This window comes from Garra rufa, chromosome 17 (assembly GCF_049309525.1).
Source record: "Garra rufa chromosome 17, GarRuf1.0, whole genome shotgun sequence".
In the NCBI taxonomy this organism is placed as follows: Eukaryota; Metazoa; Chordata; class Actinopteri; order Cypriniformes; family Cyprinidae; genus Garra; species Garra rufa.
In genome coordinates, this window is record NC_133377.1 from 6,348,666 (window position 1) to 6,374,358 (window position 25,693).

The following is a 25,693-nucleotide window of genomic DNA, read 5'->3' on the forward strand; positions in this document are numbered from 1 at the left end:
TATATTATCTACAATATTATATTATATTATATTAAATGTTTTAATTTATTACTTTAGTAAGTACGTGTAACATGTAACATGGACACGAAAATAAAGCATTACATATATTATATTATATTATATTATATTATATTAGATTAGATTAGATTAGATTAGATTAGATTAGATTAGATTATTATATTTGAAATTGAAATAAATTATTTTACAGATTTAAAAAAAATACATTTATGTGTAACATAGACACTAAAAGAGCGCATTACACATACAGTATATTATATTATATTATATTATATTATGTTATATTATTATATTTGAAATGTTTTTATTTATTACTATAGTAAGTACATGTTACATGGACACTAAAATAAAGCATTATAATTATTATATTATATTATATTATATTAATCTGCTGATTATTTTAAAGTTAAAAAAAATACATTTAACGTGTAACATGGACACTAAAATAACGCATTATATATTTTATTATATTATATTATACTGTATTTGAAATGTTTTTATTTATTACTGTAGTAAGTACATGTAACGTGTAACATGGACACTAAAATAAAGCGTTACATATATTATATTATAATATATTATATTTATAATTTAAATCAATTATTTTACAGATTTTTTTATTTACTACTATAGTAAATACATGTAACGTGTAAGATGGACACGAAAATAAAGCGTTACATAAATTATATTATATTATATTATATTATATTATATTTGAAATTGAAATAAATTATTTTACAGATTTACTACTATAGTAAGTAACATGGACACTAAAATAAAGCATTACAAATATTATATTATATTATATTATATTATTATATATCTGCAAAAAATATTTAAAATCAATTATTTTTTACATTTGGTTTAAAAAAAAATACATTTAACATGTAACATGGACACTAAAATAAGCATTAGGCTACATATATTATTTTATTATACATAAAATTGAAATCCATTATTTTACATAACTTTTTAAATTACTACTATAGTAAATACATGTAACGTAAAAAAACACGGACACTAAAATAAAGCATTATATTATATTATATTATATCATATTATATTATATTTTATATATTATATTTGAAATTGAAATCAATTATGTAACAGATTTTTATTTACTACTATATAAGTTATATAAACTATAGCCAGAGCCATATAAAAAGAGAGTTGCGACACTCCCATAGGCTTCCATAGGAACTGAGGAATGCGGAAGTAAAGCGTGTCATGGAGCGGTCAATAGTTCCAAACAACCAATAGCTCCTCCATTGAAGCCCATTCATTTCAGCGCTTCTCAAGCACAGTCGCAAGTATATTGAAGAAATTACTGCATTTCTTTACATTTTAACGCATCAGCTGACCTCTCGAAAAACTGGCCAATAGTGGTGTTTTATGAAGCGTGTTATAGTTAATGTTTATCGTTAAAAAATAAACAGTTAAACTGTAAATGCAGCTGGATAACGTGAGAAACACCGTAATAGCGACCATAACCAGATACTAGTTGTCATATTTTTATGTTTTTAGTCTTTCTGCAATCTTTCTCTCACTGTAGGAGGTTGAATGAGTTTCAGTAAAGACTGCATTCAAGAAACACGATAAAAATGTATGCCGAATGCAATTCGTTGCCTTGTGTTTTTTAAACATTATTTTCATCTTTTCTATTATGTTAAATGCCATTTTTGCTTGCCTTTTATAATATTCACTTATGTTGTATATTTGAATATCATAAAACAAGAGTAAATTACTTTTTTTTTATTTAACATTAAATCGTTAAATCGAAACATACTGTATAAAAAAGTGTTTGATCATGTCCAAATACACATGCAGATGTATTTAACCTTAAATATTACACTAACTGTAATCTAAATACTATATTAGAAAATGTTATCTTTTAAATGGTCAGGATCATTATTGCACATATTAAGTACAAAAAAAAACTCAAAATATTTACTAAATAGAACTTAACTATATATATTACAGTTATTTAATTGAATAAAAGTTACACTTAAGGTGTTTGGTCACATTTGACTGCCAAAGAGTATGAGAACATATTAATTATGTCTCTTTATCACTCCCCAGAATAAAATGCGATTGTAAAGCGTATTCAGAGAAGTTATCAATACACAATCAATGCACATTATGTGTTAATAATTACTCGAAATTGCTGCAAATATAGTAAAACTGCTGTCTATCCTATTTAACCCCATTCAAACACATTGACAGCGCGGAGCTGTTTGGAACTATTGAGAGCTCCATGAACCACGTGACCGTGCGGCGGCGAGATCAAAGCGTGTCGCAACTCTCTTTTTATATGGCTCTGACTATAGCCTAGTATAGTAAAATATTATCTGCAATAACGTTTTCTTTTAAATCAATTATTTTACAGAAGTTTTTGAAATACATTTAACGTGTAACATGGACAAAAAAATAAGCGTTACGTATATTTTATTCTAATTATATATAAAATGGAAATCAATTGTTTTAAATAACCTTTTTTAATTACTACTATAGTAAATGCAATGTGTAACGTGTGTAACACGGACACTAAAATAAAGCGTTATATTATATTATATTATATTATATTATATTATATTATATTATATTATATTATATTATATTATATTATATTATATTATATTCGGTAGCAACTTTTTCTTTGAAATCAGTCGTTTTCGGCACCGCCAGTGCAATACCTTGGGCGACCTGAGTGAGGGTGTGTCGCTGTCGCGAACCGAAGTCCCGGCGTTTGAATGTCTGTAGCAGTGCGCGGATAGGCCGCATGTGATGTGAGCCACAGTGTGCTCGTGTGCATTGTCAGCTGTGATACATCCTCGAGTCTCATTTAGCATACCGTACTTTTATTCCTTTTGACAGAAAAGGTTCAACGGAAAAATGCCAAAGAAATCAAAAGAAGTCGCTGAGTGGGAGGGTGATGATGAAACACAAACAGGTAAGATTATGGGTTTCTATTACACCACAATCTGATAATAATAACGACATGAATATGATGCAACTATATTGAAAAAGTTTATATAATGACAGGTCTGCTATTAATTAAAAAGGTGGTTCGCTACGCATAGAGGTTGTGATTTGTTATATTTGTTATTTTGCTTAGCCCATTAGCCTACGACACAAGCGAGTTTATGGTGGCGCGGAGTTGGATATTTCACTGTCATTGCATCATTTTGTCAGCCTGATAAGACCCTATTTGCTTTTTAGTCCGTGTTTCAACTCTGCGCAAGCTTTAAATGCTGAAACAGCGGTTGTGTTTCAAATGCTAGTGAGCTGGCTAGAGCCTACCTAGACAGCATTTTTCGGAACGTGCCAGTGCTGCCCAAAAATGCTGTCTAGGTAGGCAGCTCACTAGGTTTTTTGAAAAAGCTGTTGTTTTAAATCTTGTACACATGCCATTCTTTCAGAGGCATTGCCATACTTCTGTCAAATAGCACGTTCATTTGAGTCTTTTTAGTGTGTCTGTGCTTAACATAATTATTTTTCTTTGTTTAGATAAACATATCAAAAAAGGAAAGAAGGATAAGAAGGGGAAGAAAAGTGTAAGTTTTTATTTTCGTTGATTCATGACCTGTTCATGATTTGTTATAACTTTCATTATAAACAACATTATTTCTACACTTTCTGTCAAAAGTTTTTGAACAGTAAGATTTTTAATGTTTTTTTTTAAAGATGTCTCTTCTGCTCACCAAGCCTGCATTTATTTGATACAAAGTACAGCAAAAACGGTACAATTTTGAAATATTTTTACTATTTAAAATAACAGCTTTCTATTTGAATAGATTTTTTTCAGGTTTCTTTGATGAATAGAAAATTCGGAAGAACAGCATTTATCTGAAATATAAATCTTTCGTAACATTATAAGTGTCTTTATAATCACATCACTTTTGATAAATTTAAAGCGTCCTTGCTAAATTATTAATTTTTATAATTTATTTCCCAGATAAACAAAACAAATTATACTGACTGACAAGCATTTGAATGGTACAGTGTATAATGTTACAAAAACTTTTTATTTCAGATAAATGCTGATCTTTGGATCTTTCTATTCATCAAAGAATGCTGAAAGAACTTTTAAATATTGATAATAACTAATAACAATAATAATAAATGTTTATTGAACAGCAAATCAGTATATTAGAATATTTCTGAAGGATCATGTGACACTGAAGACTAGAGTAATGATGCTGAAAATATAGCTTTGATCACAGGAATAAATTACATGTTAAAATATGTTTAAATAAAAAGCAGTTATTTTAAAAAGTAAAAAAAAAAATCACAATATTACTGCTTTTGCTGTATTTTAGATTAAATAAATGCAGGCTTGGTGAGCAGAAGAGACTTTAAAAAGACAAACATTAAAAATCCTACTGTTCAAAAATTATTTCTGTATTTTTATATATTTTTTTTAATTTCATCCTTACAGTTTTTTGAGGAGCTGGCATCAGATAATAAACCAGAAAAAGCAGAACAGCCACCAGTGAAAGAGGCACAAGGGAAACAGGTGCAGCATTTTAAATAATTCCAGTGTTTCTAAACACATTATATGAAGCAAAAATACATTTTATTAAATATGTTATGCTTTTGGATTGCCTTCTCATTTGCTTTTAGCCTCAGAAGAAAAAGAAAGACAGACGGAAAGGGAAACCGGGAGACGACGATGAGGAGGATGATGATGCAGAGGTCATGCAGCGTCTCAAGAAACTGTCAGTCCAGCCCAGTGATGAAGATGAGGAAGAGGAAGAGGGTATGTCATTAACTTAGTTTGTGCCAGAATGTCACACATCACACCACATATTTAACATCATGGTTTATTTTTATTTTGCAGTTGTTGTTCCAGTCAAAGGAGGAAAGAAAAACAAAGTGAGTTACTTCTGCTGCACAATGTATAGAAAATACAAGTCATCCAATCTTGATCTTGATTTTTTTTTTTTCTCAGGGTGGCAACATATTTGCTGCTCTGAGTCAGGGACAGAGTGGTGATGATGATGATGACGATGATGAGGAGGAGGAGGATGCAGGTGATGATGATGATAAACCCCAAAGCAAGAAAAGCTCAAAGGTGTGTGCTTCTCATTTCTAGGTCAGTCATTGTATGTATAAGAAAAGGACAAGTTTTATGCAAGTCAGTTTTATTTATGTAATGCTTTATACAATACAGATTGCTGCAAAGAAGCATTACAGTAAAATCAGTGTGAACGTCACACATGTAGTTTCATATCCATAGATTTTTTGTTTTATTTAAAAATTTAAATTAAAATTTAAAAGGTTAAAATGGACAATTTTGCACTTTTTTTCTTTTACCATTTTTTTTTTTTACCCACACAAGTTTTAGAATAACAAATTATTTTTTTAAAAGTGCAAATTAATTTTAAGATTTTGTTTTTAAAAAGTCTCTTCTGCTCAGCAAGCCTGTATTTATTTGTGTACAGCAAAAACAGTAGAATTTTGAAGTATTTTTACTATTAAAAACAACTGTTTTCTATTTGAATATATTTTAAAATGTAATTTATTCCTGTGATTTCAAAGCTGAATTTTTATCATCATTACTCCAGTCACATGATCCTTCAGAAATCAATGTAATATTCTGATTTTAAAAACATTTATTATTGTTATTATGTTGTTGAAAACAGCTAAATAGATTTTTTTTCAGGTTTCTTTGATGAATAGAAAGTTCAGAAGAACAGCATTTATCTGAAATTGAAATCTTTTGTAACATTATAAATGTCTTTATCAATTTCTATCATTTCTACCCCCCCCCCCCCCCCCCCCCAAAAAAAAAAAAAAAAACTATACTGACACCAAGCTTTGAATAGTATTGTGTATAATGGTACAAAAGCTTTTTATTTAAGATAAATGCTGATCTTTGGATCTTTGTTTTCATCAAGGAATCCTGAAAAAATGTACCCAACTGTTTAAAATACTGTAATAAAAATAACAACCAATGTTTCTTTTACAGCAAATCAGCATATTAGAATGATTTCTAAAGGATCATACGACTAGGTACTGGAGTAATGATGCTGAAAATGTAGCTTTGACCACAGGAATAAATGCATTTTAAAATACATTAAAACAGAAAAAGTGACTTTAAATAGTAAAAATATTTCATTAAAGCTGCAAGCAGTGATGAACGGGCCCTCGCCTTCTGAGCAGTCGCCATTCCGATAGCATTAGGAAAACGGTGCCCAGTTGGCACATTCATTCACAGTAACCCTCTGCCAATTTGGATTTAAAGTTTACAGAATTGAAAGGGTTAAACTTTAAAATCAACACACAGACACATACACACACTATATAAAATGTTGCCATCCAGTTTAATTTGTTAACATTAACTATATTAGTTAACATGAACAATAATTAAATAGCATTTATTAATGTTAATTAATATTAAGCTAAAAAAGTATTCATATATTATTAAAAGGTAAATTAGTATCTTTTAACATTAGTTTATGTACTGTGAATTAACATGAGCCCACAAATATTTTTAACAAAGTATATGTGCGCAGTACATCAAGTTTTCTGGCTGTGTTCCAGGGGACGCTGTAGAGGCCCTGTACCATGCCCGGGTCCCAGCCTCTGTGGCGTCCTGATGGCCGCAGATTCCAACATGTGTGCAAATTTTCAAGAGTTTTTGAGTATGTTAAGGCCCCCAAAAGTGCCCGGAAGGTTGAAAAAAATTCTGGGCTCGGGCCCTAATAATATTACCGTTTATTGGTTGCTTGGTGAGCAGAAGAGTCTTCTTTAAAAAACATAAAAAATCTTACTGTTCACAAACTTTTGACTGGTTTTACATAGTTTTTCATATCCATTTTCTTGTAAAGAGAAATCGCATGGAAAACTGTTTAATTCATATTTGCACACTGTCTCAATAGTTATAACTGTTACAATGACTGTTATTAATAGTTATTACAGTGACTGTTTGATCTTTAAAGCATCATCAGATTTTATGTACCTAATCATAATACATATGCATCACACACCACATAACTCATCCTCTCTAATATTGTTTATTCCTCTTTCAGTCCTATATGAGCCATCCCACAAGTCTTCAATCTCTTCATGACATTCTCAGTGGAATTCATTCCATTCGCATTCATTCATTTCATTTCCAGATCAGTGCCAGTGCACTCATTGTTTCAGTCATTAAAAGTGAAATCTCTTATTGGAATCTTGTAATATTGCAACTCATGTCAACTTTATTCAGGGTTTCTTCTTTTTATAGGGCAAGGCTGATTCATATCATTTGTCATTTTAAATCATTCCAGTAATCATGATTGCATGCAGTCACATTGTTTGTGACAAATACAGAAGGAAAGAACATATTGGGCTGCATATTGAATATTTCCACATTTTTAAGCATCTATTTCTGTACATGTATGTATGTGATTTAGGAAGTTGAGAAGGTAACCAAGGGCAAGAAAAAAGATAAGGCTAAACCTAAGATAATAAAGGTGGGTATGTGGTATTGTTTCTTTATGTTCTTAATCACTATTTTCTTTCTGCAAAATTCACATCTTCCGTCTTTCTTCCACCGTGCAGTTTTTTTCTTTATTTGCTACATGACGGAAGTGCTTTACTCATCATGGAAAAACTAACACTTTTCTTTACATTCCAGTCTGCCTTACTAACACTGTCTGATTGGTGAGTGGGACTCTCATTTTACCTCCAGGATCTTTGGTTGACTCTCTTCTCTCAAATGCAGGATGCCTCAGAGGACGAAAAAGATGAAGAGATGGAGAAGAAAGACGAGAATGAAAAGAAAGGAGGAAAAAAGGGCAAGAAGGTAGCTGCGAAACCATCTAAGATGTGTGACTTTTGTTTTTATGAGTACGAGTTTTGAAAAGCCTGCAACCAAAGTGTGTACAACCTAAAGAGAGTCATAATATTGACAGGAGGAAGATGAAATAGAAGAGAAAGAACAAGAGAAGGCCCAGAAGAAAGGCAAAAAGGAACCACCCAAGGTCAGATTTTTTAAACAGATTTTTAATGTTTAACCCGTTTTAGTAAGCTTTAAAAATGTTTCTTAAAGAAGTCTCTTCTGCTCACCAAGCCTGCATTTATTTGATCTGAAATAAAGCAAAAACAGTACAATTTTGCAATATTTTTCTATTTGAATATATTGTAAAATGTTATTTATTCCTGTGATTTTAAAGCTGAATTTTTAGCATCATTACTCCAGTCACATGATCGTTCAGAAATTAAAATATTCTGATTTACTGTTCAAAAAACATTTATTATTATTATTATTATTATTATTATGTTGAAAATGGCTGAGTAAAATTTTTTCAGGTTTCTATTAGGGATGCAACGATACCATTTTTTCAAAACCGATAATAAAAATTCTGAGTATCAGCCGATACCGATACCAGGCCGATATCAGTGGGGGTATTTTACCTTCAAAACTAAAGAATGTATACAATTCACTTTGTCATTAAGATTTATTTGTTTTAGGTAAAGAAAGAGATACCAAATCTGCTTGCACATTGTTGAATAAAAAAGGGGGAAAAAAGAGAGACATGCATGAGTGCAATCAAATTCATAAATTCATATTAGGATTAATGTTTTAAAAATAACATTTTGAAAACAGAAATATTACAGATATAAATAACTGAACAGATCTGCCAGCAGATGGCGGCAAGACACTGATTTAATTACTGAATCATTTCATTGATTTGATTCATTCGAACGGATGGTTCATTCAGGAATAAAGCAAGTGACTCACTGTTTGAATGGGAAATTGAATCATTTCACTAGATTCGTTTAAAACGCACGTTCATTCATAAACGAAACACCGCTGTGTTTGAATGGAGATACGCAGCGGCTCAGCTGTGACTTGTTTCAGACTACTTTTGACGACGAAATAGAGCAAAATCAGGCATAGTGTTATAGTCAGACAATGAAAGTCATTTAATAATAACTTCTTATTTAGTTAACTGCTGTATTAATATCTCATTTACAAAGTATTTACAAAGAAAGTATTAAAAGCTGTCACTCGGTTGGCCAAGTCCTTGTGTTCTTTTGCGTGATGCTTTTGAAGATTAAATTTGTGGTGTTGTAATTCGAAACACTACTTCCACCTCTTGAAACTTTGGCTTTGCAAATATTACAATTTGCAGTGCTACTAAATGCTGTATCAAGAGTAAAATTTTTCCAGAAGATCAGGGACATGTTTACCGCGCTGAGGTACAGTAGACTTTGCTTGTAAAAGTTCCCTCTGAACTCGCCTGTCACATTCAAGTCACATGTGATTGTGTAAGCAGCGCAACGTATTGTAAATGTATTTTATTTTTAAGGCAATGTTTTAAAATAATTGTGTTCTTGTATGAATTATTATAGTTTTACAGTAGACCATTATTTCTTGCTATTTATTTAATCAAACTCTGGTAACGGTATCGAAATTGGATTGGTCTCGCATCACCGATATCCGATCCATTCAAAAAGCTTGGATCGGCGTCGATACCGATCCAGAGTATCGGATCGATGCAACCCTAGTTTCTATGAATAGAAAGTTCAGAAGAACAGCATTTATCTGAAATAGAAATCTTTTGTAACATTTTTTACATCACTGTTGATCAATTTAAAGCATCTTTTCTAAATAAAAGTATTCATTTATATAAAATTATTATTAAAATTCTTATTTAAATTACATTTTAAAATATATTCAAATGGAAAAATTTATTTTAAGGGTAAAAATATTTTTTTGACTATTTTTACTGTACTTTGGATCAAATAAATGCAGGTTTGGTGAGCAGAAGAGACTGCTTTGAAAAACATTAAAAATCTTAATGTTCAAAAACTTTTGACAGGTGATGTATGCTCTTCAGAATATCTTCCTTTTTGATCCATGTAAATAAATTCAGTGCATGTAAAATGAAAATTATGTTGTAGTAAAATGTAAAGTTTTTAAAAGTTAATTCTCTGCCGCAGTGTTTTTAATTTTTTTTTGTTTCAATTTTTAGAAAGGGAAGCCTGCTCGCCCTCCTCCTAGTGATGATGAAGAAGAGGAGGAAAAGAGTGATGAAAATGACACAATGATGGTAGAATAATCTTCTCTTTTTGCATTCCTACTATTCATATTTTCAAAGTGTTCATTCACCCACTTTCTATCTCTTTGTCCTAATTTTCTTGATATCCTGTCTCGTAGAGTGCCGAGGATGCAATCGCAGCTGAGCTGGCCAAAGAGAAACAAGATGATGACCCCTTTGCCAACTTGAGTAAAAAAGAGAAGAAGAAGAAAAAGAAAATGGTAGCGTATGCAAGTTTTGTGTTATTTTTAAGCATTATTTTAGTATTATATAGAGATGCACCGATCGATCGGCATCCGATCGCAATCGACCGATAGGGGCGCTATCGGTTTTGATCGGAGTTCTCAAAATAGATCAGAGCAGGCCGATCAGATGACGTTTACAACAACAAACAGCCGCCAGAGCACGCATTCCCACTTCTCAGACTAGGGTCTCCTAATGGGCGCGGCTGTCTCTACAACGCATTAACACTGAAGATGACGTCGCCGGTGAGGGGATTTCCTCCCCTCTGGTCTATGCATCCCTGCCTCTGCTGAATTATTTTTATCCACGGTGGGGATAAAACGTCCCGCGAAGCCGCTCCTACGTCCCGATCTAAATCAAATTATTTGCAATAAGCGCTTTAAAGGCGTCTAAATCAAATGATTCGCCATACGCGCTTTGAAGTTGAACGTACTGAATCAAATGATTCGCGATCCGATTGGAGCGCTTCAAAACAGTGAATCTTTTTGCGACGCAGTGGTTTACTGATTCTGAGTTTCCAAAAAGCTCCGTTGATACTTTGCTCACCTTCTCTATAAAATGTATTCGTTGTTTGAAATTAAACCATTACTATTAATACAATGTTTTTATTAAATTGTGATCACATAATACAGCTTCTGTCATATTAAAAAAAATGCATGACCTGACACTCATTATCTGGTTCTTGCCTAAAAAGACGGGTATAATGCGCGTTGTTAACAGATTACAGTAACAGTTTGGTCAACCTCTCCCTATGGAGAGAGAAAAAAAAGTTTCTAAAAGCATCCCCCCCGTTCTGTTTTTTTTTTCACAAATTGCACCCTGTATATGTATATGTATGTGTATATGCATATGTATGGCATATTTATTTTATTTTTCCACAAAAAGCTTGTTGCTAAACTCTAAATTGTGATTTTAAGAAAGAGCCTCCTGAGAGTTAAATGTTTATTATGGTGCACATGTGTGTTTTGCACAATCATTTTTTTATTTTAAGATTTAACTCTTTTATTAGATTTAACTTTTTCCACAGAAAAACTAAGGTTCATAGTTTACAAATTGTGTCAGCTCTAAAAGAGTGAAATGTTGTGTTGTACATAATTACTGCCAAAAGACAGTTTAAGATAGTAAGCAACACTTACTCTATGTAAGCTGAGTCCAAGTTGTCTGAGAGTCTTGAGAGTGTTCAATATTGAAATTTGCCTCAGCCTGCAATAAAACTGGTCAATTCATGATACTTTCTCATTTCCTACTTTTTATACTAATAATACAATGTCAATGTTTGTACATGAGACAACAATATTGAAGAATTTATGGATTTGACGCTGTGATCGGTAATATCGGGATCGGCAGATACTGCTTTTGGTGATCGGTGATCGGTGATCGGCCCCCAAAATCCAGATCGGTGCATCTCTAGTATTATATACAGTGCTTTGCGAAAGTATTTATACCCTTCATTTTTTCATGTTTTATGTTGCTGCCTTATGTTAAAACTGTTTTAAATGACTTTTTTTTGACTCCATACCATTTGTTCATAATGACAAATCACAAAACAGGTCTGTAACAAATTCGCAAATTTATTAGAAATAAAATATTGAGGTGATTCCATTGCATAAGTATTCATACCCTTTTCTGAGACACTTGGAATTTAGCTCAGGAGCATTCATATCACTTGAAAATGTTACTACACTTGGAGTGGAGTTAACCTGTGGCAAATTAATTTGAAAGAGCATGATTTGGATGGAAAGGCACACACCAACCAATAAAAGGTCTAACAGCTGAAAATGCGTATCGTAGTGAAAGCCAAGCCCTGAGGTCAAAAGAACTGCCGGTTGAGCTCAGAGACAGGATTGTGTCAAGGCACAGATTTGGGGAAGAGTTGAGAAAAAATTCTGCTGCATTGAAGGTTCACAGAAGCATGCCTCCATTTTCCATGAGGAATAAAGGTTAAAACAAGGACTTTTTCTAGAGCTGGCCTCCTGGCCAAACTAGAGAAGGGCTTTGGAGAAGTTGTGACCAAGAAGCTGATAGTCACTCTAGATGAGCTTCATGATCATATGTGGAGATAGAAGAAACCTACAGAAGGACAAACATCATTGCAACACTCCTGGTCTTTATGGTGGTGTGGCAAGACTCAATCTTCTCCTTAGTGAAGACACATGAAAACACACTTGGAGTTTGCAAAAGAAAAGCACCTAAAAGACCCTCAGACTGTGAGAAACAACGTTCTCTGGTCTGATGAACTTCAATTCCAAGCATCATGTTCAATCAAAATATTGAAATAGCCTTAATGAAAACCTGGTCCAGCGCATTCAGAACCTCAGACTGAGCAGAAGGTTCACCTTCCAACAGGACAATGACCCTAACACACAGCAAAAGTGGCTTATAGACAACTCTGTGAACGTCCTCGAGTGGCCCAGCCAGAGCCTTGGCTTAAACCCAGTTAAAACATTTCTGGAGAAACCTGAAAATGAGGTGAGGAAAAGAATAGCAGATATTTGCCAAATGCAGATGTGAAAAGTTTGACTTGAGGCCGTAAAGGTGCTTCAGTAAAGTACCATGTTAAGGGTATGAATATTTTTGCAATGTTATTTGTTTATTTTTTTATTTTAATGAATTTGCAAAGTTGTCACAAATCTGTTTTTTTTGCTTTGTCAGTATAGTGTATGGAGTGTAGACTGATGTGGGGGAAAAAAACAGTTTAATATAAGGCTGCAACAGCAAAACATAAAAAAAAATGAAGTATGAATATTTTGACAAGGCACTGTATATGTATAATATTGTTTTGATTCATATTTTGAATTAGCTTGAATGTGTTCAATTCATTTGGAGTAATTTTGTGATGTGATTTAGTTCTTTATTACATAACTATTAACTTATATATATCAGGATTCATAAAATTATTTTATTTCAGTTATTTGCCAAGGCAATGTTTCTAATCTTTAAGTTGTTCTGTATAATATTTATATTTTTATTTATTTTTGGTTATTCTCAAATAACCAAAATAATAGTTTTCATTATCAATAACAACACTAACTGTGGACACTTCCTTTTGTATTGTACAGATGGAGTATGAGCGGCAAGTGGCTAGTGTTCGAGCTCAGAACGCCATAGAGGGAGACTTCTCTGTCTCTCAGGCTGAGCTGTCCTCTCGACAGGCCATGCTGGAAAATGCTTCGGACATCAAGGTTACACAATTGGGAAGCTTTTCTCTGATACATTTGAAACTAGTACTATGTACTAATTTCTATTATCTGTTTATAGTTGGAAAGATTCAGCATTTCAGCCCATGGTAAAGAGCTGTTTGTTAACGCAGACCTTCTGATTGTTGCTGGGAGACGATACGGTCTGGTTGGACCAAATGGGTGGGTTGATGGTTTAAATTTGACAAATTACTATTGCACTTGAGATTTTGTTCAGTTTGGAAGTGTCATGAAATTGAAGCCTGTTTACTGTTTGAATCAGGAAAGGGAAGACCACTCTACTGAAGCATATTGCTAACAGAGCTCTTAGCATTCCTCCCAATATTGATGTGCTGCTTTGTGAGCAAGGTACAGTATAACCCAGTTATATTTTATTTATAATCAAGATACTATTATATTTTTTTATTTACAAATTTAGTTGTGTTTATCATTTTTATTATTTTTTTTTAAATATATTTTTAGATTAGTTTTTATTACATTTTTAGTTATTGTAGTACATCAAGTTAAACAAATCTGCACTATCATTCAAGTTTTTTTTAAGTCTCTTCTGCTCGCCAAGCCTGCATTTATTTGATCTTAAGTACAGCAAAAACAGACAAATTCTAAAATATTAAACTATTTAAAATAACTAACTGTTTTTTAATATATTTTAAAATGTAAATAATTCCTGTGATTTGATTTTTTTTTTTGTATCATTACTCCAGTCACATGATCCTTCAGAAATCATTCTCATATTCTGAATTGCTTCTCAAAAACATTTATTATTATTATTATTATTATTATTAATATGTTGATTACAGCTGAGTATATATATATTTTTTTTTTAGGTTTCTTTTAATAGAAAGTTCACAAAAGTTGTAATTTCTGAAATTTCTTTATCAAAATTAAAAACTAAAAAAATATACATACTTCAAGCTTTTGAATGGTATAGTGTATAATGTTACAAAAGCTTTTTATTTTAGATAAATGCTGATCTTTGGATCTTTCTATTAATCAGATAATCCTGAGAAAAAATGTACTCAACTAAATATTTATAATAATAACAAAAATAATAATAAAATGTTTCTTAAACAGCAAATCAGCTTATTAGAATGATTTCTGAAGGATCATGTGACACTGATGACTGGAGTAATGATGCTAAAAAATTTGGCTTTGATCACAGGAATAAAATATGTTCAAACAGAAGCATTTATTTAAATAGTAAAAAATATTTAAGAATTTAACTTTGATGCTGTATTTTGAAAACTTCTTTAAAAACATTAAACATCTTACTGTTCAAAAACTTTTGACTGGTAGTGTAGCTTAAATGTTTCTTTTTTTTATATTTCAGTTGATTGTTTTAGCAAATTACTGTAATAAACTGTTCCCATTTTTTTTTTTATCCCTACTATTTAAAGGAACACTTCACTTTTTTTGGAAATAGGCACATTCTCCAACTCCCCCCAAGTTAATAATTTTGATTTTTACCGTTTTGAAATCCATTCAGCCGTTCTCCTGTTCTGGCGATATCACTTTTAGCATAGCTTAGCATAGATCATTGAATCCTATTAGACCAATAGCATCGCGTTCAAAAATGACCAATGAATTTTGGTATTTGTCCTATTTAAAACTTGACTCTTCTGCAGTTATATCGTGTACTAAGACCGGCGGAAAATGTAAAGATGCGATTTTCTAGGTCGATAAGATTAGGAACTACACTCCCATTCCGGCGTAATAGTCAAGGAAGTTTGCTGCCGTAATATGGACGCAGCAGGTGGAGTAATATCAGCCTCCAATGGAGTAACAGCGCCTGAAATTAGTTCCCAGCTTGGTAAATTCCAACGAGGAATGCTCCCTGTTCATGCAGTTAGTCACGTTGTGCTGCGATGTGCTGCGTGATGTTCAGGGTTTCCGCGGGGTCTTAAAAAGTCTTAAAAAGTCTAAAATTTAAAAATCAAAATTTTAGGCCTTAAAAAGTCTTAAATTCGCTGTTCTAGGTCTTAAATAATTTTACACAGGTCTTATTTTTCCGATGTCCATGTAACGCTACCTCTAATGCTCATTTAAATTCTCTTTCTGTTGTTTCCGTGGTGTTGTAGTTCTTTATTTCACAATTCCAAATATAATTTGCTGAATTTAAACTACAAATGAGACCAGCATGCAATAGCCAATCAGCTTTCTGTTATTGGCGCGAGTCTCTCTCGGATTGTACCGCAGAAGTCAAATGGATTTAACTTTTTAGCTATGAGGAAGTGCAAGTTTAGCGAAACTGGGCTTGGAAAAACTGAATATAGGGCTTGGCTAAGGCCAGTTGCTAACAACTGTAGATTTTTTTTCTCCCTCTGTGGAAGTTTCTGCGTCTTCAGACAGAATCGCAGTATTTATATAACATTTATAATATATATATTTATAAATCAATAAATGTATTTAAAACATTAATCTCACTTTTAATTTTGCAGTGTAAATTGTGTAATCTCACTGCTAACAGCCATTTAGAATTTATTGATAAATTCATGAAATAAATTTCAAAGGTACGCATACATTTCAAAAGTAAAAAAAAAAAATCGCTTCAGAATTTTTTTTTTTAAATCAGATATTTCTAGTGGTACTTTTATGGGGATATTTTGTGTGGAATAGTATCTGCTGATATGGAAAGTTCACTGTATATCGTAGTAATAAATTTAATTTATGACAGCCATGAAATTTTGTTTACTTTTTACATTAAACACATTAAATATCACATATGCATGTAATATAATATCTATTTCCATTACAGGTTTAGGTCTTAAATTTCATATAAGGTGGTATTAAAAAGGTCTTAAAAAGTCTTAAATTTCACTTGTTCATATCTGCAGAAACCCTGGATGTTACTGCGCCTGCTTCGGCCATGTTACGGCAGCAAACTTCCGGTCTTGGTACACAATATAACTGCAGAAGAGTCAAGTTTTAAATAGGACAAATACCGAAACTCATTGGTTATTTTTGAACGCGATGCTATTGGTCTAATAGGATTCAATGATCTATGCTAAGCTATGCTAAAAGTGATATCGCCAGAACAGGAGAACGGCTGAATGGATTTCAAAACTGTAAAAATCAACTTATTAACTCGGGGGGAGTTGGAGGATTAGCCTATTTCCAAAAAAAGTGGAGTGTTCCTTTAAGCTGTCTATTTTGTGCATGACATAATACAGTGAATGTAGCTGTACTGATCCCTGACTTCTTTCTCTTTGTCTTTCCTCAGAGGTGGTGGCGGACAACACTCCTGCAGTTCAGGCAGTGCTGAAGGCCGACACGCGCAGACTGAAGCTCCTAGAGGAGGAACGGCAGCTACAGAGTCGGCTGGAGAAAGGAGACGACAGCGTAAATGAGAGACTTGACAAGGTCAGATGAGGGCAGCTCGCTGAGGTTCTCTAAATACGCTGTTCTATGGAGTAGTGGAGGATAACTGTGTGTGTCATTCACAGGTTTATGAGGAGTTGAGGGCGATCGGAGCAGCGGCAGCAGAGGCTAAAGCTCGTAGGATCTTAGCTGGTCTGTCTTTCACTTCAGAGATGCAGAACAGACCCACTAAGAAGTTCTCTGGTGGTTGGAGGATGAGAGTGTCCCTGGCTAGGTGGGCACACTGAGGAAAATGTATTAATTTATTCATTCATTTTATGAATGTAAATAAAAATCTACTCTGACATGACATCTCTCCAGAGCGCTGTTCATGGAGCCCACTCTGCTGATGCTGGACGAGCCCACTAACCACTTGGACCTTAACGCTGTCATCTGGCTTAATAAGTAATTACTTTTGGTTTAATTGATGCTATTAACCGGGTTCGTACATGGTGCTTAAAGTGCTTGAATTTGTACTATGAAATTTAAGACCTGGAAAACCCTTGAAAATAGCAGTACTTGAAAAGTACTTGAATTATTGAAAGACAAATGTATTTATGAAGTAAGCGTTACTTTTTTTTAACAATTGCATATATTTTCACGCAAAATTCTACAATATCATACTTTTTTCCACTTATTTCAGTTAATGTCATACAGCTAGCAAGCTAAGCCAGTATTAGTACTGATAGTGTTGTTGTAAACATGGCTGAAGATGCGATAAAAGGAACAGATAAACTGAATCAATTGAGTGAGTCATTTACACTGGAACTGCTTCGATTTATTCAAGTTCGTGACTTTGATCAGTCATTTCAAGCAATTCACTAGCAAAAACCTCTTTTAAATGAAATTAAAGAGCCATTAATTTTCAAATTTTAACATTGTTAGTAATGATTTTAAAAAGCACATATAATGATGGGAGAAACAGAGCTTTTTGAAACTCTGAATCAGTTGAACACTCCAATCAGATCGGAAGTCATTTGATTTAGATCGGGACTTCTGAGCGAGTTTGCAAATTATTTAACTTGGATCAAAACTTTGCGTATCGTAAATCATTTGATTTAGATCTGCACTTCAAATCGCGGATGGCGAATCATTTGATTTAGATCAGAACTTTGGAGAGGGTTCGCAAATCATCTGATTTAGATCGGAACTTCGCAAATCATTTGATTCAGATTGGTGCTTAAAATCATGGATTGCGAATCATTTGAATTAGATCTGGACTTCGCAAATCATTTGATTCAGATTGGGACTTAAAATCATGGATTGCGAATTATTTGATTTAGATCTGGACTTCGCAAATCATTTGATTCAGATTGGTGCTTAAAATCATGGATTGCGAATCATTTGATTTAGATCTGGACTTCGCAAATCATTTGATTCAGATTGGGACTTAAAATCATGGATTGCGAATTATTTGATTTAAATCAAGACTTCGGAGCAGGTTTGCAAATCATTTAATTTAGATCAGGACTTCAGAGAGGGTTCGCAAATCATTTGATTCAGATTGGCGCTTAAAGTCATGGATTGCGAATCATTTGATTTAGATCCGAACTTTGTGTATCATGAATCATTTGATTTAGATTAGGACTTCAAATCGTATATCGCAAATCATTTGATTTAGATCAGGACTTCGGAGAGGGTTCGCAAATCATCTGATTTAGATCGGAACTTTGCAAATCATTTGATTCAGATTGGCGCTTAAAATCATGGATTGCGAATCATTTGATTTAGATCGGGACTTCGCAAATCATTTGATTCAGATTGGGACTTAAAATCATGGATTGCGAATCATTTGATTTAGATCGGGACTTCGCAAATCATTTGATTTAGATCGGGACTTCGCAAATCATTTGATTCAGATTGGGACTTAAAATCATGGATTGCGAATCATTTGATTTAGATCGGGACTTCGCAAATCATTTGATTTAGATCAGGACTTCAGAGAGGGTTCGCAAATCATCTGATTTAGATCGGAACTTTGCAAATCATTTGATTCAGATTGGCGCTTAAAATCATGGATTGCGAATCATTTGATTTAGATCGGGACTTCACAAATCATTTGATTCAGATTGGGACTTAAAATCATGGATTGCGAATCATTTGATTTAGATCCGAACTTTGTGTATCATGAATCATTTGATTTAGATCGGGACTTCAGAGTGAGTTTGCAAATTGTTTGACTTAGATCGGAACTTTGCGTGTTGTAAATCATTTGATTTAGATATGCACTTCAAATCGCAGATTGTGAATGATTTGATTTAGATCAGGACTCTGGAGAAGGTTTGCAAATCATCTGATTAAGATCGGAACTTTGCAAATCATTTGATTCAGATTGGTGCTTAAAATCATGGATTGCGAATCATTTGATTTAGATCGGGACTTCGCAAATCATTTGATTCAGATTGGGACTTAAAATCATGGATTGCGAATCATTTGATTTAGATCGGGACTTCGCAAATCATTTGATTCAGATTGGGACTTAAAATCATGGATTGCGAATCATTTGATTTAGATCGGGACTTCGCAAATCATTTGATTTAGATCGGGACTTCGCAAATCATTTGATTCAGATTGGGATTTAAAATCATGGATTGCGAATCATTTGATTTAGATCGGGACTTCGCAAATCATTTGATTTAGATCAGGACTTCAGAGAGGGTTCGCAAATCATCTGATTTAGATCGGAACTTTGCAAATCATTTGATTCAGATTGGCGCTTAAAATCATGGATTGCGAATCATTTGATTTAGATCGGGACTTCACAAATCATTTGATTCAGATTGGGACTTAAAATCATGGATTGCGAATCATTTGATTTAGATCCGAACTTTGTGTATCATGAATCATTTGATTTAGATCGGGACTTCAGAGTGAGTTTGCAAATTGTTTGACTTAGATCGGAACTTTGCGTGTTGTAAATCATTTGATTTAGATATGCACTTCAAATCGCAGATTGTGAATGATTTGATTTAGATCAGGACTCTGGAGAAGGTTTGCAAATCATCTGATTAAGATCGGAACTTTGCAAATCATTTGATTCAGATTGGAACTTCAAATCATGTATCGCAAATGATTCAGTTTAGATCAGGACTTCGGAGCAGATTCGCGAATCATTTGATTTAGATCTGAACTTTGTGTATCATGAATCATTTGATTTAGATCGGGACTTCAGAGTGAGTTTGCAAATTGTTTGACTTAGATCGGAACTTTGCGTGTTGTAAATCATTTGATTTAGATATGCACTTCAAATCGCAGATTGTGAATGATTTGATTTAGATCAGGACTCTGGAGAAGGTTTGCAAATCATCTGATTAAGATCGGAACTTTGCAAATCATTTGATTCAGATTGGAACTTCAAATCATGTATCGCAAATGATTCAGTTTAGATCAGGACTTCGGAGCAGATTCGCGAATCATTTGATTTAGATCTGAACTTTGTGTATCATGAATCATTTGATTTCGATCGGGACTTTAGAGCAAGTTCGCAAATTATTTGACTTAGATCAGAATTTTGAATCACTTGATTTAGATCGAGACTTCAAATTGTGTATCGCAAATCATTTGATTTAGTTTATGACTTCAAGGCTGGTTCGCAAATCATTTGATTTAGATCTGAACTTCGGAGCGAGGTCACAAGTTATTTGACTTAGTGAGTTTGCAAATTATCTGATCGGTACTTCATGAATCATTTGATTCGGACTTCATATCGCGTATCGCAAATCATTCAGTTTAGATCAGGACTTTGGAGCGGGTTCACGAATCATTTAATTTAGATCGGAACTTTGCATATCACAAATTATTTGATTGAGAGTGGAACTTCAGAGCAGGTTAATGAATCATTTTGCAAATTGAATGATTCACGATCTAAGCGCCAAGTCCTGATCTGAAATAATGGTTCACTGATCATTTGTTTCAGATGATTTCAGAGCGTGTTCATGAATCTGTTTTTCAGTTTTTTTTATTAAACAGTGGAAAACATCAAACCATTAAGGCAGTACAATAAAAAGAAAGTAGAAAAATACAGAAAGTACAAATACCAATATCATAGGAAAACTAACCATGGTTTTACTGTAGTAAAAGTGTAGTAACCATGTTTGTTGTATAACCAACAAGTTTGTTGTATAACCGGTTTTACAACAGATACCATGGTTTAACTTTGGTTAGTGCTGGAAAACCATGGTTAATTTGTGGTTACCATGGTTTAATTATAGTAACCGTTTTTTTTTTTTGTTTTTTTTTTTTAAGTAAGGGGTGTTGCCAGGTTACCAAAAAAAAGTTTTAGATGACACAAAAAGTAGTGCATGAAGTCCTTGAAAGTACTGCAATTTCATTTTACAGTATGTACTGTACAAACCATGTATTAAATAAACAAACATGTCTAGTTGATGTATTTACATTTCATGCAAATTATAAATAGCCTACTTTTAAATGTTCCCAGTTGATGGTGTGTTTTGATTTTATTAAGGGGTGGTTTACACAGTTATTGCATCACAAAAATACACAAAATAATTCACATTTTTGTCATAATTCCTATATTCTACTGATGAATCACCTCATATCTTTTATTTTCTTCTTTAGCTACTTACAGAGCTGGAAGAAAACACTTTTAATTGTGTCCCACGACCAGAGTTTCTTAGATGAAGTCTGTACAGATATCATTCACCTGGACAACCAGAAACTCTACTACTACAGGGGCAACTACCGTGAGTTTAGATTTGTTTTTAAACAGCAACACAGATGAAATCTGTTGAAGAAGTTTAATTATCTTACTGTATTTTGTTTACTTGATGCCTCCAGTGACTTTTAAGAAGATGTACGTACAGAAACAGAAAGAACTCCTGAAGCAGTATGAGAAACAAGAGAAAAAGCTCAAAGACCTGAAGGCTGGAGGAAAGTCCACCAAACAAGCTGTACGTCCTTGACTTTTTCCTAAAGTTCTTCACAGTTCTAGTCTTCTCAAACACTTCCACTTATTCTCCATCATTCAATTTCAGGAGAAACAGACGAAAGAGGCCCTGACGAGGAAACAGCAGAAGGGGAAGAAGAAAACCCAGGACGAGGAGAGCCATGAGGCCACAGAGCTCCTCAAGAGGCCAAGAGAATACACCGTCAAATTCACCTTCCCCGACCCTCCTCCGCTCTCACCGCCAATTCTCGGCCTGCACAGTGAGTCTTTTTAATGGCTTTTACTCATTGTAGCGTCTAGTTTTAATCAAAATTGTTGGATATTGATGACCAGTTTGGTGTATTTTCTCTTTCACTCACAGGTGTTAACTTTGGTTATGAAGGCCAAAAGCCTCTGTTCAAGAATGTGGACTTTGGTATAGACATGGATTCCAGAAGTAAGTCGCAGATGTCTATAGAAATTATGACTAGCAGGTTAATTCCGGTGGAGAATATATTCCCAAGAGAATGTTGTGATGAGCTTAAGTTCATTTCCTTTGTTTCAGTATGTATTGTTGGACCCAATGGAGTTGGGAAAAGTACACTCCTCCTGCTTCTGACTGGAAAATTAAATCCTGTAAGTACCAGTTCTCTTTATGAAGTATTCATATTTGTAAAAAATGCTTTTATATTAAAGGATAAGTTCACTCCTAGAATAAAAAAAAAATTACTGATAATTTACTCACCCCCATGTGATCAAGGATATTCATGTCTTCTCTGTTCAGTCGAAAAGAAAAAAAGAAAATTCCAGGATTTTTCTCAATATAGTAGACTTTACTGTAAGCCAACGGGTTGAAGGTCCAAATTGCATTTTCAGTGCTGCTTCCAAGGTCTCTACTCTGAGGAATAAGGGTCTTATCTAGCAAAACAAACTGTCATTAAAAAAAAAAAAGAAAAAAAGGAAAGTTTGACTAGACAAGACCCTTTATTCCTTGGCTGGGATCATATACAGCTCTTTGAAACTGCAATTTGGACCTTCAACCCCATTGGCTCCCATTGAAGTCCAATATATGGAGAGAAAAAAAAATTTTTGCATCACATTGGGGTGAGTACTTTATCAGGAAATTGTTATTCTGGAAGTGAACCTATCCTTTAAAAAAACTTTGAGAAAAACACTGTGTATTCATTTTCCTCATGTTTGTTGATTTGTTTCCTTCATGGCATTAATTGAGGCTTTTTCGTTGTAGACAAAAGGAGAGATGAGGAAGAACCATAGATTGGTAGGGCAGATGTTTAAAATCATTCTTTTTTATAATTATTTTAATTAGACTCTTCTTGACTTTTGGTAATTGGTATGTTGTTCTTCATGTGCCTGTAGAAAGTAGGTTTCTTCAACCAGCAGTATGCTGATCAGTTGAATATGGAGGAGTCTCCCACAGAGTACCTCCAGAGGAACTTCAACCTCCAATACCAGGATGCCAGGAAGTGCCTCGGTCGCTTTGGGCTAGAGAGCCATGCACACACCATCCAGATCTCCAAACTGTCTGGTAAGTACTATGGGAATGCATTCATGTATGATTTTTAAACTCATCTGTCGTTTGTTGAAATTTTTTCCTGAATTGTCCTATTTTTTTTTTTTTTTAGGTGGTCAGAAAGCAAGATGTGTATTTGCTGAACTTTCTTGTCGGCAACCTGATGTCCTCATCTTGGTAAGGAGTAAATGCTTTACACGTCTCAAGAATTTAATTACTAATTAGTGATTTAACATTTTTTTCCCATGCATATGTACAGGATGAGCCCACAAATAACTTGGACATTGAGTCAATTGATGCTCTGTCAGAAGCCATCAATGAATACAAAGGAGGTATGTTTTTCTATTTTTCCCCCTAAAAATTGAGCACAAATGCCATTCATTTTATTTGTTGTGGAAAATAATCTTGTGTGCATGTAAGTCCATTTAGATGTTCTATGAAATCTGCAAAATGTTAATTATTTTACCAAAATAAGAGGGATCGTACATGATGCATGTTATTTTTATTTAGTAATGACCTGAAAAAGATGTTTCACATAATAGACATTTCCATATAGTCCACAAGAGAAGAACATAGTTGAATTTATAAAAATGACCCTGTTCAAAAGTTTACATAAGCTTGATTCTTAATACTGTGTTGTTACCTAAATGATCCACAGCTGTGTTTTTTTGTTTAGTGATAGTTGTTCATAAGTCCCTTGTTTCTCCTGAACAGTTAAACTGCCTGCTGTTCTTCAGAAAAATCCTTCAGGTCCCACAAATTCTTCGGTTTTTGTGTATTTGAACAATGACTGATGAAAGATCCATCTTTTCACACTGAGGGACTCATATACAACTATTACAGAATGTTCAAATGCTAACTGATGCTCCAGAAAAAAAAAAACCGATGCATTACATTTTTGGAATCTGAAGATCAGAGTAATTTTAACTTATTTTGTCTTCTGGGAAACATGCAAGTATCTTCTGTAGCTTCTGAAGGGTAGTACTAAATGAAAAAAATATATAATATTTAGGCAAATAATAAAACAGTACACATCTTCATTCTGTTCAAAAGTTTTCACCCCCCAGCTCTTAATGCAGTTTTTTTTCCTTCTGGAGCATCAGTGAGTGTTTGAACCTTCTGTAATAGTTGCATATGAGTCCCTTAGTTGTTCTCAGTGTGAAAAGATGGATCTCAATATCATACAGTCCCTGTTGGAAAGAGTTCAAATTCACAAAAATGCTGAAAAAACCATAGAATTTGTGGGACCTGAAGAACAGCGAGCAGTTTAACTGTTCAAGAGAAACAAGGGACTCGTGAACAACGACCACTGAAAAAAAAAAAACAGCTGTGGATCATTCAGATAACAACACAGTATTAAGAGTTATTCTTAAGAACTATTATCTTCTCTTGTGGACTTTATGTAAACATCTTTTATGTGAAATATCTTATTTAAATAAGTACTAAATAATAAAAAAAAATAACATGCATTTTGTATGATCCCTCTCATTTTGGTAAAATAATTGACATTTTGCAGATTCTGCAAGGTGTATGTAAACTTTTGACTTCAACTGTATATTTAATAAAGGTGAAAACCAAGGAGTAAAATCTTTAATATTAATATTTTAGCTGTGATAATTGTGAGCCACGATGCCAGGCTGATCACAGAGACCCAGTGCCAGCTGTGGGTGGTTGAGGACCAGTCGATCATCCAGATTGATGGAGACTTTGAAGACTACAAGAGAGAAGTGCTGGAGGCTCTCGGAGAAACCCTGGTCCACAAGCCTAAAGAATGAACGACGGCTGGTATTAATAACAAGAGTGTCAAACTACATCACTGAAGGGCTTTTTGTTGCATCTAAGTTGCTCATTTTTAAAGCCTCAATAGAAGTTTCTTTGAGCACCTGCATGCAAACTGTGTAGGGTGATATCTACGCAAACCCTAAAGTACCAGGTTGGGTTTTTCACGTCTTTTACTTTTAAAACAGGTGAAGGCTCCAGATTCCAGATCAGTATTTTTACTTGCTGACAATTTATACATTCAGAACTTGTTCTTTAGTAATGATGTCTGACATTCTTGTATTATGCTTGCATTCAGGCCATATCACTACCAGCTCAGTTCATCCATGTGATGCAATGCTATAAAACATGCTGTGTCACTATCAACTGTGAACAGATGGGGCTAGGAGTGTGCAATTTGATAAGTGTCTGACAGTTGATGCATATATTTAGTATTAAACTAACTTTGTAGATTGAGGTCATTAAATCATAATTATGCACGCATCCTAAACAAGCTCTAAATTGTTTATCCTATATAAATGTTCAAACAGTGATGCTTCCTGTAGATCATCTGTCTTGAATGACAAACTATTTACTAACTTGGTTTGAATATAAAGTATGCATTCAAATATCATGGAAAAGCAAATAAATGATTTTTGCAACAAAG

At 33.5% G+C, this 25,693-nt stretch overlaps 1 protein-coding gene across 2 annotated transcripts; it reads left to right on the plus strand.

The window, feature by feature from the left end:
• Nucleotides 1–2,783: 2,783 nt before the first annotated feature.
• Nucleotides 2,784–25,692, plus strand: abcf1 (ATP-binding cassette, sub-family F (GCN20), member 1). 2 transcript variants are annotated; one of them, XM_073821889.1, is made up of 27 exons: nt 2,784–2,968; nt 3,526–3,572; nt 4,457–4,534; nt 4,642–4,777; nt 4,859–4,893; nt 4,970–5,092; nt 7,422–7,481; nt 7,733–7,813; nt 7,923–7,991; nt 9,990–10,067; nt 10,175–10,276; nt 13,358–13,480; nt 13,557–13,657; nt 13,758–13,843; nt 16,716–16,855; nt 16,939–17,087; nt 17,174–17,257; nt 21,431–21,555; nt 21,650–21,762; nt 21,847–22,018; nt 22,120–22,194; nt 22,303–22,373; nt 22,984–23,016; nt 23,115–23,283; nt 23,381–23,445; nt 23,528–23,600; nt 24,877–25,692. In XM_073821889.1, the coding sequence occupies exons 1-27, from the start codon at nt 2,911–2,913 to the stop codon at nt 25,041–25,043; spliced, it is 2,613 nt and encodes an 870-aa protein (XP_073677990.1). In that variant the 5' UTR covers nt 2,784–2,910; the 3' UTR covers nt 25,044–25,692. The 2 variants fall into 2 exon arrangements, with proteins under 2 accessions (XP_073677990.1, XP_073677991.1); XM_073821890.1 differs by lacking the exon at nt 7,422–7,481.
• Nucleotide 25,693: the final 1 nt, after the last annotated feature.

Coding starts and splice junctions, on each gene's coding strand:
- abcf1 (XM_073821889.1), top strand. CDS start 2,911: ATGCCAAAGAAATCAAAAGAAGTCGCTGAGTGGGAGGGTGATGATGAA. Junction 13,844..16,715: donor TGTGCTGCTTTGTGAGCAAG/GTACAGTATAAC, acceptor GTCTTTCCTCAG/AGGTGGTGGCGGACAACACT. Junction 23,601..24,876: donor CATCAATGAATACAAAGGAG/GTATGTTTTTCT, acceptor TTAATATTTTAG/CTGTGATAATTGTGAGCCAC.